The sequence below is a fragment of the Barbus barbus genome, assembly GCF_936440315.1.
Source record: "Barbus barbus genome assembly, chromosome: 5".
NCBI classification, from domain to species: Eukaryota; Metazoa; Chordata; class Actinopteri; order Cypriniformes; family Cyprinidae; genus Barbus; species Barbus barbus.
The window spans coordinates 12,657,453-12,672,731 of NC_136733.1; the positions used below are offsets into that span (position 1 = coordinate 12,657,453).

The window sequence follows — 15,279 nt, forward strand, 5'->3', positions numbered from 1 at the left end:
AAAATACTTCTATTTTGATTATATATCCTGTATAATTTGGGTTGTTCCTTTTTTGCTTTAATGACAGCAGCATTTGAGTAGCATAGCATGAATGTTTGTTATTGGATTGGGCCACCACTTGATGTTCAGTGTAAATCCAGCTGAGAACCACTGCTTTAAATGGACCCTGATGTCTTTGCGAAAAAAAGGCGGAGATCTTTTTTGCACTCTGTGCTCCAAAAGTTGCCCTAAAGGTTCAAATATATTAATCTGGTGATTCTTGAAGCAGCAGTGGATGACCAGCATGTGAACCGAAGGCCTCTTCTGACTTTCTCCCAATGTATGAAGCTGGATGAGAGCTGACTCATCAGACCACACTGCTTTTTCCACTGCTTAATGTCCAAGATTGTGCTCTTGACACCAGGTTATGCATCTGGGTTGGCCTTGGATGAAAGTGGATTCATGGCAAAGATGCTGCAGTTTCCATCTCTTTTTCTAGATCAGTGGAGTTTTTGTTGATTCTGGATCACAGAGGTGCTGTTTTAATTCTTTAAAAGACATGAAAATGATGTGAAGTGTCTAATTTCTCCATGACTGTTGACTTCGGACTAGTGATTTTTTAAGGTGTAGTTCATTATTTCTGAGATTGTGTGTGTGTATGGTAAAGGTCTTCCCTAGTTACAAATGAACTTGTCTGACCTCTCTTGGCAGCTTATAAAATGGCAATTCCACTGTTTATTGTTCAAGAGGGATTTGATCTCTTTTTGTTGCAAATTGTTACTTCCTCACCACCGTCACCATTTGATTAAAGAAAAAAAAGTCACATTAACATATGCACAAATGTAAGGGTGCCAACGTGCTCCCAACAACTGCAGTGTATAAGTAACGTGCCACATACAAAATGTACTGTAAAATGCAATATACATATAATTAAATACAATATAAGCGAAGGCAGGTTGTAATGTAGCATATTTTGTTTCAACATTTTGTGTCTCAGACTTTAATATAATTTTAATATATTTATCTTTTAAAAATAATTCAGAAATCTACAACAATTACCCATCAAACAGCTTTTTATCCCCATAATATTCTGAAAACATTAATTTTAGGTTATACAATTAAATCTAAATGAACCATTAGCTATGTTCTGTAGGATATAGTAATACAGTTAAAGTTTACAGTTTCTGCATGAATTTATTGTGATATTCAAATTTACTTGTCCAACTGAATAGCTATGTCATCACCCCAACCCACCTCCATTAAAGTTTAAGCGTTTTAATTGTTAAAAATGCTTTAATCATTTCCTCCTTGGCTTATTGATGAGTCAAAAAAAAGTTTGTTTAGGCTAATTGGGTGATCAAATTCAGTTCAATTCCATTCAAATTTATTTAGTGCTTTTCACGACGCGAATCGTTGCAAAGCAGCTTTACAGAAAATGAAAGTTTCTACATTATATTTAGTTATAGTATCAGTGGTGACTGTCTCAATTTAAGTCCATATGGCAGAAATGTACAGTAAAAATCAAGCAGTTAGTTAATGTCATGTTATCAAACAGACGGTGAACACTATTAACAGCAATGATTGTATGTTGCAATCAAACTTATGGGAAAATTTGGTAGTTTTGTATGTTGTCTGAGGGTTAGCATCATCTGAGGTCTTCTGGGGGTTGGCATCATCTCTTCTCAGTTGTTGGGTCATCTAAGGTCATCTCAGGATTGGCATCCCATGGCAGAAGCAGAGAAGGTAATAGAGACTCCAACTAAGCAAAAAATTATGTGTTCAACCCAAGCAAAAGAATGTTAATGTACTTCAGTTAGGCTACATCTGATCAAATGTACAAGGTTATGGGATAGGCTACATTATGTGAATGCTGGGCTAAAAAGATGTGTCTTTAATCTAGATTTAAACAGAGAGAGTGTGTCTGAACCCCAAGCATTATCAGGAAGGCCATTCCAGAATTTGGGAGCCAAATGTGAAAAAGTACATAAGTAGCCTATGCAATACAGCTGGGAAATTTAGAATCGCTGCCTTTTAAACTGTCATACAGTGATAAAGCCCTGAAATTGATGCTGAACATGAATATTTTCAATATTGAAATTCACCCTAACTCCCTGAAGGAGAATATATTTGACCTGCAGACAGAGGGAGCCGTTAACTAGAGGATCGGTTAGTAGCTGTCATGACGCGTAGGGGCAGCGCGAGGGCCGCGCGCGGTGAAGGTGCGCTCATCTGGCTCTTTACACGCGAGCACACGCGCGCTGACTCTCACCGAGGAGTCCATCACATAAAGCACCAGGAGTCTCTGCCAAGCAATATAGTTGGACTACAAGGCGCCACGAATGGATCGTACTCTTGATTTGACAGAGGATGTTTCTCATTGAACTTTGATTTGAGAAGAATACATCCTATTACCTGGCGCGCTTACACTTGATTTGTTTGTCAACTTAAGATGGGATCGGGACTTAAGATGGGAAGTAGTTTTTTCATTGCGCTACTTATATACGTACTCGTACAGGGATGCAGAACAGAAAAAGGGAATATTACCGTAGCGGTGATGCTGCCTGACAATTTGAAGTATTCGTGGGCATCGCCGCGCGTCCTCCCCGCGATCCGGATGGCGCAAGAGCAAATCCAGAAGAGCGGACTTTTAAGGGGATACACCATCAATCTCCTGAACTACAGCACAGAGGATTCCTCTGGTTCTTGCTCCGAAATCGAGGCGCAGATTATCGCTGTGGACACAAAACTTTACAACAAACCAGACGCGTTCATCGGACCCGGCTGCACGTTCTCGGTCGCGTCCGTCGGACGGTTCGCGTCCCACTGGAAGCTCCCCCTGATAACCGCAGGAGGACCAGCTTATGGCTTTGATAAGTCGGACGAGTTTAAAACTATCTTCAGGACGGGCCCGACTGCCATGAAACTCGGAGACTTTGTCAGTTCTTTGCACGCGTATTTTAACTGGAGCAGTCGCGCGCTGATGATCTTCCACGACCTCAAACAAGACGACCGACCTCATTACTTCCTCTCCGAGGGCATTTACATACTTCTGCGAGAGGAAAACATCACCGTGGAGGCTTTCCCTTACCAAGATCCGCAGACAGACATCATCAAATTTATAAAGGACAACGGGAGAAGTAAGTTTAGATTCAGTTCGACAAAGATTCGATTAGCCTATGTTTCAGCCACAATGTTTCAGTTCTTTTTTACTCCACTCCAATCAATGGCAATGGCCAAGTCAAAAATACAGGAAACATTTCCATCTGATTTATACTGTACCCCACAAAAATGTCAGAAACACAATATATACATATACACATATATAGCCTACATATGCATAATGTGTCGGTTTAACTTTATTTTTACCCAAACTGACAGTCAAGAAATTACTTTCATGTTAGGTTCATTTAGAAGTTACCACATTAAACGATAACATAAACCTTTTTATGTTACATGGCAGTAGGCTATATTTTATACGGTATATGTGTAAAATTCATAATTCTACAATAAGGCTTTATTCATAAAATTATCTCTAAACTTTTTGTTATAAAGATAAAAATACGCATTTAGATTCCGTTTATTTCTATTTTATGCATTTTATTCTTACTGTATCCTTTTGTACATTAGTACATCACATGATACTTAAAAGAAATAGCACCATATGGGTATTAACTTGTAAAATACCGTACATCAAAATACCACAGTATTACTATCTGTTTCGGTCACTGTTACCCCTTCCGCCCACATGCACATGCTTTACCTTCTTTAATCAATAAAGCGTGTTTGTGTTATTGCTTAAAGCATCCATCCACGGCAACCACATTGATATTCTTGATCCAATATATCTAAAATCTGAAGACAACAATGAGGCATTGATATCTTTGGTGTAGGACTGACCCCACCTGTGTTCCCCCGGGCTGTATTTTTGGCCCTGTGGTGCCCTGTGTGAGTTATTTACAGCACCACCAAAACAGGAGGGCATGCACCCTATTCACTGTTAATAAAGCAATGTAGTCAACATCTTTGGACACCTTGTGTACAGCAAACACTTCTTTTTACAGTTCTTAAAATTTCTTTAACTGAAAATTATTGAAATATGTAGGCAGAATTCAAAAGATACTGTATCTTTTCAGAAAAAAAAGAAAAAGAAAAAGAAAAAGTATTTCTTAAACAATAGAATAAATTAAGAACTTTTTTTATTTTTAAATTCCTTTCAAAACCACACATGAACTGGTGTTTCAAAGACCCCAGAAACCAAAATCCCAATGTTCTTTTTTTGTGTTAATTGAGACAAAATTAGAATTAAATGATTCTTAATAAGTAGAGGGTTCTCTGTTGAACTTAAGGTGATGCACAGAACTCTTGAAATTCATTATTTTTTGGCTTGATTACTTGCTTTGTTACAGTGCTTGACATTTTCATAACCCTTTGAGCTGTCAAACATAATTATTGTGGCAGAACTGCAATAATGCATAGAATGAGGAGAGTACATTATGTATGTCACTGAGATCTTTGTGTCTACACTCTGTCTGGATATTAGGGTCTTATTTTTATTTAAGTCTCTGACATTACAATATATTAATGCACTTTTATTAATTTCTAAAAAATAATTAATAGTAAATAAGAAAGCACACAGCTGGTCACTTTGTAGTGCGTCAACACTGATTGTGTAACGATACTAAAGGATATGACGCATTAAGTCCAGATTTCTTAGATTTTGTTTATATGCAAAATGCTGTTACTCTATAATATCACAGTTGAATAATACAACTAGACAACAAAATTTTTAGATGGAAGTGCTCAGAAGAAGAAGCACTCGGTAATAAAGGAGTGTTGCAACAAATAAACAGATTTTCACATTTAGACTTTTATATATATATCTTTCACTATTGTTTTTTCATATCTCTTGCTAAATATATACACAAAAATATAAAAAAATAAATACACGTAAAGTTGCCTTGGTCTTATAAACTTAATTTAGGCATTGCAAAAAACAAACAAATTATTCACCCCTCCTGGATATCAGATGCAACTAAAGTTTTTGTTCCCAGCATCAGGACAATTTTGAATTGATATGCAGTGTTTCTGTGATTGTAGAGCTGTACCAAATAATGATGTTTTGTCAGCTGAAAGTTGCTCAGATATTTTCACTTAGGTAAGGTAAGTTAAATGGGGCGTTTGGAAACTGGAAAGGTTTGGATGGGGCACCAGTGTTGCATGTGCCTAGTTTCTGTTATGACAAATATTTGTCAAATAAAACTTGTTGAACTGCGGACATTTAGGATACAACCCAGACACTGACATAAGCACAAAATATTTCATATTGATAAGTTTATTATCTCCGCAGTGCAGCTCTTTTGATTTCAGTGACACATAAAATCAATAGAAGATTTTGTCTGGTTAGAAGCTGAAAACAGCTGCAGCTAGCAGGCAAGATGCAGTCCATTCAGTATCAGACCACATTTACTGGTTAGATGTGTCACTGTTTCCCATTTTGTATTTCGGGTGATTTTAAAAATATGATTTTTTGTAAAAAAGAATTACTGATTGCATTGTATTTGCCAGTTAAGTCGTTTTCCATGAAATATCAGATGTGGGAAATGCTTTCTGCACACAGCCTGAATGCACTGACCTAAACGCAACCTCAGACTACTCATGAACTTGTAGCTTAGTTGTTTTAAAATGTCTGAATGATTCATGATTTGGAATTCCTCATAGTTTACGAAAAAGGTTTGCACAACATAAAAGACTCAAGTCTTACGTTTTAGTCATTATAATGTTACAAATCCAATCATAAGAAGAATGTTTTCATGTTCTATGCTAAGTGTCTTCGTCAAAAGTGTAGTATTTATTTGAGTTTGGGAGTATTCAGTCCTTAGTCTAAATAAGTCAGATCAATGACATTCGTAGCTGAATCCACACTGCCATGGCAACACAAATCCATGTCTTCCAGTGTCTCCTTTGAACATTCAAGGCAAAGGAAAGCCCCATGCATCTTACAGCTTTTAACAAAAACGTAATTGTCATTTACAGCCATGTCTTTGGCAGTGGTCGATAAAGAATACTTAGAATATGATCCCTCAACATCAATAGATAAAACAATTAAAGAAGGTTGTATTACAGCGATGTACAGTTTTATACTCTTACTAGACTGCCCCCAGATTACTGCTCTGATCATAATAACCTCAGTCTGTCATGTTTGGTTTATTAGTGCTGTAGCCTATGTTTACTAAAGTAAGTACGTCACCAAAATAAGCGATATCATCAGCACATGACTTTTATCTGATAATATTTACCTTATCGTTTAGTAGTCTTTGGGAGCAGTTCAACATACCTAGATTGACATTTAACTACCCTGTTATAGTGTGTGAAAATTTAGAACACTTTTATGGCTAATTGCTTGCAGTTGGCGTTTTACTGTTAGCTTGTTTGGCTGCTCGCAGATCCTGATTAGCCATGTCTTGTACTCACTGGTAAGATGCATTTATTAACATATTGCAAGACAGCGCCATGACCTTTTGCTCTGGATTTAACTTCAGTAATGCTAAGGTAATGAATCCAATATGAAATAACCTTTTTTTATTTTAATAATACAAGCTGTGTCAGGGCATGCAGTCGATGTATTTGTGACAGATAAAACACCGGCTAATGTGCCCATACAGTCTGAAACCTGACTTATTTCATGTCCTAATCCTACTCTGCCCCCCTCTACCCCATCTCTCAACAATCTCAAAAATAAAAAAAGTATAGAAAGTTATAAAAAGTCAGACTGGTGGTATAAAAGCAAGCTTAAGCATATTGTTATAAAGGGAATGGGCCATAAGGGGACACATATTAAAGTGTATTGTAAATAGTCCTGTGAAATAAATTGCAAAGGCATCTCAAAATAACAGTGGTTTACATCCAGAGACATCAAAATGTCTCTCTCCCCTTATTCCTCAATGAGTTTAGTTGCTATAACCCTGAGGTCAGATTAATTCATGTTTTTGGTTGTTGTTGTTGTTTGGGCTTGTTCAGTTTGTGATCTCACATTCCATGCATTGATGAGATAATGATCTGCCTTAGGCTGTGAAGTGTCATCACAAACCCTTTCTCCTTCTTTTTTTTTTGTTAACAACTTTTTATTAAATTTTCTTCCTGAAACGGCAGTAACAAACAAAAAACAACTGTCCAAATTCAGAACCCACCCCAACCCACAGTAAAATAATTTTCACATGGATTCCAGAAAAGATGACACAACATCAAATGCTGAATGACACAAACTTATAGTTTCCACACTAGATCCATGCACATGAGAAGTTGAGAGTTCCATCTAGACAATGTCCAACAAACACACAGTCCAGGTTCGTCCGTCCATTGTGTGAGGAGGACTCCAACGGTTGGCTAGCAATTTTTTGCTGCTGTGAGAGCAGCTAACAGTAAATGCCTTTGTTGGACGGACAAGGTGAAGTCCCAAAAGTCATTCATAAAAAATGGCGCGGAGTCAAACATATCTCAGTACCCAACAAATATAACAGGTCCTGTGAGAGCTGAGACCAAAAAGATGAGAGAGAGGGGCACTCCCAAAAAAAATGAGAAAACAAAATACAAGTTTGAAAATAAAACCAGTTGAGTCTGCCATTAAACCACCCCCCACCCTTCCCATCACTATAAAAAATATATATAAATACATTCCCTTTGAACTATGGCAGATCAAACCAAGAACAAACCTTGATCTGCAAGCACTCCTTAATATGGTCCGTGGCGTCAACAAAAACCTGCACATTACTGTAGCACCAACATTGGCCCCATAGTCACATAGTGACTAGGTAGTATGTCTATTTAAAAAATAAATAAATAAAAATAAATAAATAAATAAATATATATATAAATAAAATAGGGGGGGGGGGGGGTACAACTAGAAACATAAATAAAATAACATCATAATCAGTAAAAAAAATACTGTATGCACAATGAAAGCTTCTAGTAACTATGAATTAAGAAGTGAACATTAAAGTGAACAGTGAAAGACACAGTCACCCAACCATTTAGAGCATCTCTTCTCCGATTAAACAGCAAATGTCCAGCTGAAGTTCACTGAGAGTTGGTGGATGAATGGGATCTGAGAAAAACTCTTGCTTCTTCTGGGGAGTGTAGCATTTTAGGTTCACCTTGATTGAGAATGACCTTCAGCGTTGCAGGATAAAGAAGAAAATTCTGGATGCCAGCTTCTCTCATTTCCTTCCTAATTGGCGCAAATGCATTTCTTCTTTTTGCGTTGACCGGAGAAAAATCTGGAAAGAAAGACAGCGTTGCTCCGTCGGAAGTTTTCACCGGGGCATTAAGTCTGGCAGCTCCCTGTCTGTGTACCGCAGCAGTTTCAAGATGAAAACCCGTGGTTTAGCGCAATCTGAGGAGAGCCTTGTGTACACGCGATGCGCTCGCTTCACTTTAATCTCTTTGCCTGCCAGAGACGGGAGCCACGTCGGTAGCGATCTTTTCAAAAAGCCCAAAGGGGCATCCTTTTTGGAACCTTCAGGCAATCCAACCAGACGCAGATTGCTGCGCCTATTGCGATCCTGTAAGTCCACAACCTGTTGCTTGAGCGCGGCAATGCGCCTATCTGCAACAACTTTCTTTTGTTCTCTCATCTCCCCTGTAAGAAGATTTAGAGCATAGTGACTGAACAACTGACATGTGAGAAGCAAATTCGTTCCGCATCGCTGTCAACTCAGTTGTCAGAATGTCCTCAAAGTGTGTAACAGTGTTCGCCATCTTGTTCACCATATCGCTCGGGTTCGGTAACTTGGATTTAATCTTAATAGGAGAAGCCGACGGAGACAACTCCTGCTGTTTCCGATTGTATGCCATCAGTGAAAGTATTATTAATGAATAAAACTTCAAATGAAACGAAAAAAAAAAACTGCAAAAAGGGGCCAAACGTACGGAGCTCTATTTAAGTGCGACTAGGTTCATGAGCATATCACGTGACCCCCCCCTTTCTCCTTCCTTTTTTGTTTTTGTGGCCTTTTTGCCTCTTTGTTGGATAGTGAGACAGGAAGTGATGGTGAAATGCGATCAGAAAATATTGCGAGCTGGATTCAAACTCTCATTGCCTCAATGAGCACCACAGTTAATTTGGTCAGAACACATGCACCTTTTCCCATGTGTGGGATTTTGTGGTTATGGTTACTATTTGTAGACAAAGATTTCTGACTAAAGATTTGAATTTTGATCTGTTCCTTAAATGCAATAATATGGATCCTGAAAGTTGTTCTGAGTGGTTCTTAACATGTTACAGTGATCTTAGGTTGTTTTGGGTGGTTGCTAGGTGCTTATTTACTGGTTCAAGTAAAAAAAAAAAACCTAATTCAAAATCAAGCTGCACAATTTGGTATATTCATATCTGCAGCACAAACGAAATAGGAGGTACATGCCAAACTTAAATCCAGTTGTTCAAATGCCTATCCTTTAGTATGAGCAATAATAATAATGCCTTCCTGATTAATCTGTTTCTGAATCTTAATTTAAATTATATTTTTATAATGGGAAAAGTTCATTCTGACAATTAGATGTCATAAATGACTGAAAGCCTTGATAAGAACATTTCTAAAGGTTGCATTTCTCAAACCTACATATTTTTGCCTCTCAAATGAATGAAAGCTGATTAAAACCAAATGTCCAATAGCTGAATAGGAGACAGTGTGTGTGTGTGTATGAAAGAGCGAGCATTAGGTTGCTCAAACGTTTAAACGATCTATAACAGATGCGGGACGCTACACAAGCTCCAAACACACACCTAATGCACAAACAATAGACCAAAGTGTGCATGCTTCACTCTTGAAAAGACTGCAGTTAAGGGAATTATACCGTCCTTTTTAAAAATCTAACTCACGGCATATCAAATTCAGAAATGTCTGAGATGATCAAGTGAACCAATAACACATCTTTTATTTTTCTTAATTTGATACATTTTCAAAGAATCAAAAACACGTCAGTGTTGTTTGCCACCAGTTGTGACAATTTCGAATAAACTAAGCACCACTGAGCATCTTTTGTGCAGTTGACAAAACAAATAAATTATTTTGGCACGACCAACAAAGTGACCTAGTGCAAACATTCAACAAATTGCAAAAACCGCAAGCACGTTTCAGAACCTCATCATAGACTTTTTTGAAACAAAATGTTCTCCAACAGTTTTCATGGGCTTTGTATCAGCCAGGCCCAGGCCCATCCTTATAAATTCTACAACACCGCTGAACATTTTCCTAGCCTTTTTGTACATTTGTCTTGGAGCACTTCCAGGAGACAGCAGGACTACTTGGCATGCATTTGTCTACACTATGCTGGAAGAGCTGAGGATTTGGGGGCTGAGAGGCAGACTGGGGACGGCTTTGGTCTAACACTTAAGGAAATGTCTGCTAACTGGGAGTCTGGCCCCTGAGCTGGCAGAAGCAGTACCGAAAGACACTGCTAATGGAAATAATGCCCATAGTGTAGACGCCAAGAAAAACAACCCGGTCTCATCCCAAGTCGTCACATATTGACGCTTTGGTTTTGGCGTCGCTTTTTGACGCTCAAGGTACCCCTTTAGCATCACTTTTCGACGTGAAGGGAAGCGTAATTTTTCGGCGTCGATATGCTAACGCGCTATTGGGAATTTTATCGTCATAATAAGGTTGCCATTATTGCATATATGTAGAGGTGTGATTTTTGAATGTAAACAGTCAAAATAGTGACTTACCCAACCCCTGCCCCTAAACCTACCATCTGTGAAGAAAACGCAAGATATAGGAGCCAGATGCAAGTACTGGCATAATTGATTTAAAAATGATTAATATACGCTAAGTGTTTCCTATTTAAAAAAATTACCTTCCCTTCACGTCAAAAAGCGACGCAAAAACCAAGCGTCAATATGTGACGAGTTGGGATGAGACTGTGTTAAGAAAAAACATACACACACATATGTAGAAGATTTCATGTGTGCATCAATACGGTTTCATGCAGCAAGGAAGAGTACCCCTCTGTGCTTCGATCCATCCTCTTAAGAGCTAGGAGCAACCCACAAATCATTTTCATCTGTGCATCCAGCTAATTTTAGTGGTACTTTCTAAGGCGAGCATCAATGTAAAAATGAGTTGTAATTTTAACTGGAAAAGAATGCAGAAATTCTACAGTAAAAACCTGTTAATTGGTATGTTTCCTTTTTAGATTGGGGAAAAAAATTAATGCATCTAACCTTGTATTTAATAACATTTCATGTAATTTTACAGTAAAATATGTACCATTTTTGGATGTTAAAACTTCACATTTGATGTTATTTTGTTTTAAATAATTATTTTATTTAAATAATTATGTATATTAGGCTTTTATGTTACAGCTAATGTTGTTTAATTAATGTTTATTGCATTATTTGTTTGTGTTAACATTATGGTAACATCAAAGTTTCATAACTTGTGAAAAATTTACTTGTGATGAACTGTGATTTATCATGTGGCTTTCTCTATACTACCCATGATATTACGGTGGTTGTCAGTATGGTACAAAACAGGTTTTAGTAGCAGTGTGGGCTTTTTTTGTAAACTACAAATTTTTTTGTATAAATATGTTTAAATCTTTACAGTATTTTGACAGAATTATTCTTGCAACAGTGTACTGTTGCTCATACTTTTGGTAATGATTGCAAGAAACCCCCATACCCCTAAGTATTAAACTTTGGCGCAACTTGTCCCACAGCATTTGTGTTACAGACATCGATGGGACATCAAACTGTGGCACTGAGGTCAGGCATGCTATTACCTTTTTAAATGACATCTTCAGACAATTTTTTGCAAAAAAAAAACTGCAACGAAATTGGCAACCCAAATATACTTACACTGATGGAGGGAGCCCAAAAATGTGAATGATTTAGGATATCATAAGAGTAATAGTTATATTTATGTTAAAAAAGTAAACATTTTGTTTCTATAGTAAGTGTATTTTCTTTCCTACTACAGTTGTGTATATCTGTGGGCCTCTACAGACGTTTTTCCAAATAATGAAGCTCTTTGAGGTTGAGGTGAAGAACCCAGAGGACTACGCCATCTTCTACCTTGATGTGTTTGCAGAGAGTTTAAGTGGCGATGTTTTAGTGCCCTGGCAGGGTTCAGAGATACAGTGGAATGACCCCATCAAGCTATTCCAGGTATAATTAATAATTACCATAATAACCACTAAGCTTTAGCATAACAGCCCCAGTGGCATTTGTCTGCGTTGAGATTGCAATTTGAGTATTTTCAAATTGTTTTCTACCTTACATTATAATTCAAGGTGAGTAATTTATGTCACTTCACGTAATTTAGTTTTTTTATGTTAATGTACTTTTTTAATGCAGAATTAAATTTGAAGGTTTTTGCAAAGTTGTTTTGACAGGTTTTATTAATTTAACTAATACTCAGCTGAGAAGCCTTCCCGATTGCTTTGATTGTGAATAATCCATTAGGCTTCCATTTATTTAAATGAGTGTTATTGCAGTCATTTCTCTTGAGTTTGGTTAATGCAGCTAGACCAAAGAAACAAGAAATGTGTGTTATATAAAATATTACCTTTGGAAGAACAATTAAAAATGCTTGAATTAACACAATAAAACCAACAATTAAAATGAATATTGAATGGACACAATAAAACCAAGTTACTTTTTCAAATAATTAAGGGCAGAAGGCTTGGGTGCAATGAGGCCTCCAGATAAACGTCTTTGGGGCCACCCACCCCTCACCACCCCTACCTTACCTCACTTTAATTGACAATAAAAGATGTAACATTATATTTTCTTTTATACTTGCACTTAAGTACAACAGAGGATATATATGTGTTGTTGGGTGTAAACGTAAACATCAGCACCACCTTTATTATAATTATTACTTTTTTATTTATTAAAGACCTTTTTGCCTTTTTTTTCTTAAACCATCTTGAAAGATGCCATCAAAATAATTTTGTGCCATTCAGTAGCGGCTCCAGGATTTTTTTGTTGGGGGTGCTAACACTTCAGAGGGGGTGTTAAAAAAAAATAAACTGAGAGAATGTATGCACACTGAAAGTTAAAAATATCAAAAACAGATAACTCTGGTAGAAGGAACGCCTTCACATTATATAACACTTGAATCATACAGTAATATGCTAAAAGTATGACCAGATGAATTATGCACAAAGACAAAATGATAAATTTTGAATTACGTATTTTCAATACAATTACATGGAAAAGAAACAAGATTTAAAAAAAAAATGTGTCATAAAATGGTCTATATGACTATGTGCTATACTTTAAGGGCTCTGTAGACATGCAATATCTTAGTGTGAAAAACAGGCTACAATTTAACTTTTTAACAATTTTAACTCATTTTAAGAATCAGCTGATTTAGTTCACAAAACCAGTCTGAATGATTTGTTCACTGACTCAATGATTCAGTTTAACCACTTTCTGGAAGTGAGTGTTATCAGTGAATGATGACTTAAAATTTTGTCTGTCCATCACACTAAGCTTAAATTATGCACAAGTCAATAATAATGCACAGGACAAGACAATGTCAACATGAAAGTGAGTAAATGATGACAGAATAAATTTTTTTTGTGAGTTTAAAAAAAAAACAGTAGGCAAAATTCTCAGCGACTTCTTGTGTCAAGAAATGATCATTTGCCTAGGGGTAATCATGTTGTGTTCTTTTCATGACTCTTCTGTTTTTTCTCCATCTCTCTAGTCTGTGTTCATTGTAACGTACCGGGAGCCAGACAGCCCTGAGTATACCGCTTTTCGCAAAGAACTCCACAATAGAGCAATGCAGGATTTTAATGTAAAATTGGAACCCTCAATGGTGAGTTGCTCATAAACAAGATCATGTTTTGGCATATACGCACAGCCATCTGTCACATCAGATTTAATCAAAACATTTGTACAGACTAGCGTAGTTCTCTTTTGGCCCACTCCCTTAAAAATGTTGAGCATTCTGTTCAGCTCTATAGGCTTTCGGGAGCTAAACTGTTTCCTTTTACCGCAAGATCAGATATGACACTTAAAAGCACTTGAATCATAAGTTTGGCTTCCTCATGTCAGTCTCATTTTCCTGAATCAGCTGTACCCTTTGACAAAAGTCGGAAACAACTCCCTGAAACTCTAGATCCACACGTAGCTGCCAAATGAAAACATTCAGGAAATGAATCCTTAAAGCCTCTGAGTACATACTAAAATGTACTGCAATTTATGAGGACGTTAAAAAAAATCTAATTTCTGCTAGCAATAATTATACCAATTATATAATACTAATCCAGTCTATCATGAATTGTTTCGATGTCTGCAGTTTCTCTTAAATATATTTGGACGCATAAGCTCTTAAACACACTTAAAATATCTAAATGTCATTGGATTAGAAACAAAATTTGAAAGCAACTGGCAAATGCAAACAAATTCTAGAGCTAACTAACTTAAGTTTTACTGAGCTATTTTTGCAATGACTTTTAACCAGCCTCTCCAAAGGTGATTTTTAGTAGATGTATGAAGTTAGTTCTCTTCAAGATAACACAGTCACTGAGGAATTTTGAATCTGTTGCTTTATAGCTTGAAGCTTCATTAACTTCATTGGAATTTAATTTACTTTATATTTGTTGTCTAATGCAACGCCACTGTATGTCACTGTATGAACATTTGTGATAACGTGACAGTATTTTTAATGATAAAAAAATGAATAGATATTTTTATGCATTTATTTGAAATTACAGTTATATTTTTACTTGGAAAAGGTAAACGATTCAGCTTACCATGGACGTCTTAATAGCTGGGCAAGTTGTGCCATTGGACAAAATGCTTTTGACAAGTCATATTTCTATGGTTTAGATGCTTTCTTATGATATCATTTGATAAATTAGGTCTGTAAAATGAATAATTAATTCAGTTACATTTTTCATCAATGGACAGCCCTGTTAGTTTTACCTCATCTCATTTCTCCTTCACTGGCATATCTTACCCTATACGCTCCCCATGTCTGTACAGGATGACATGTAGTTTTAGATTTCTTGATGTTTTCCTGTAATAAATCTCTGTTTTCCTATTCCTCAGATGGATTTTATTGCTGGCTGTTTCCATGATGGTTTTGTGCTATATGCAAAAGCCCTCAGTGAAGCGTTAGCAGACGGCGTGTCTCAGAACGATGGAATCAACATAACTGTGAGAATGCAAAACCGCAGGATCTGGGGTGTGTTGAGTGTTCTCGATTTACCAATCCAAAGATATATGTTTGACAAAAGCATTCAGAATATGACCCTATAATGCTTTGACATTCATATCAATAAGAT

General features: G+C 36.7%; 1 protein-coding gene across 1 annotated transcript in view; it reads left to right on the forward strand.

The window, feature by feature from the left end:
* Positions 1 to 2,167: 2,167 nt before the first annotated feature.
* LOC306870269 (atrial natriuretic peptide receptor 2-like) overlaps positions 2,168 to 15,279 on the forward strand; it is a 62,965-nt gene continuing 49,853 nt past the window's right edge. Inside the window, exons 1-4 of the mRNA XM_079417435.1 lie at positions 2,168 to 3,116; positions 11,955 to 12,142; positions 13,692 to 13,805; positions 15,044 to 15,179. Coding sequence (XP_079273561.1) covers positions 2,429 to 3,116; positions 11,955 to 12,142; positions 13,692 to 13,805; positions 15,044 to 15,179 — 1,126 coding nt within the window. The 5' untranslated portion in view covers positions 2,168 to 2,428. The remainder of the gene's footprint in view (positions 3,117 to 11,954; positions 12,143 to 13,691; positions 13,806 to 15,043; positions 15,180 to 15,279) is intronic.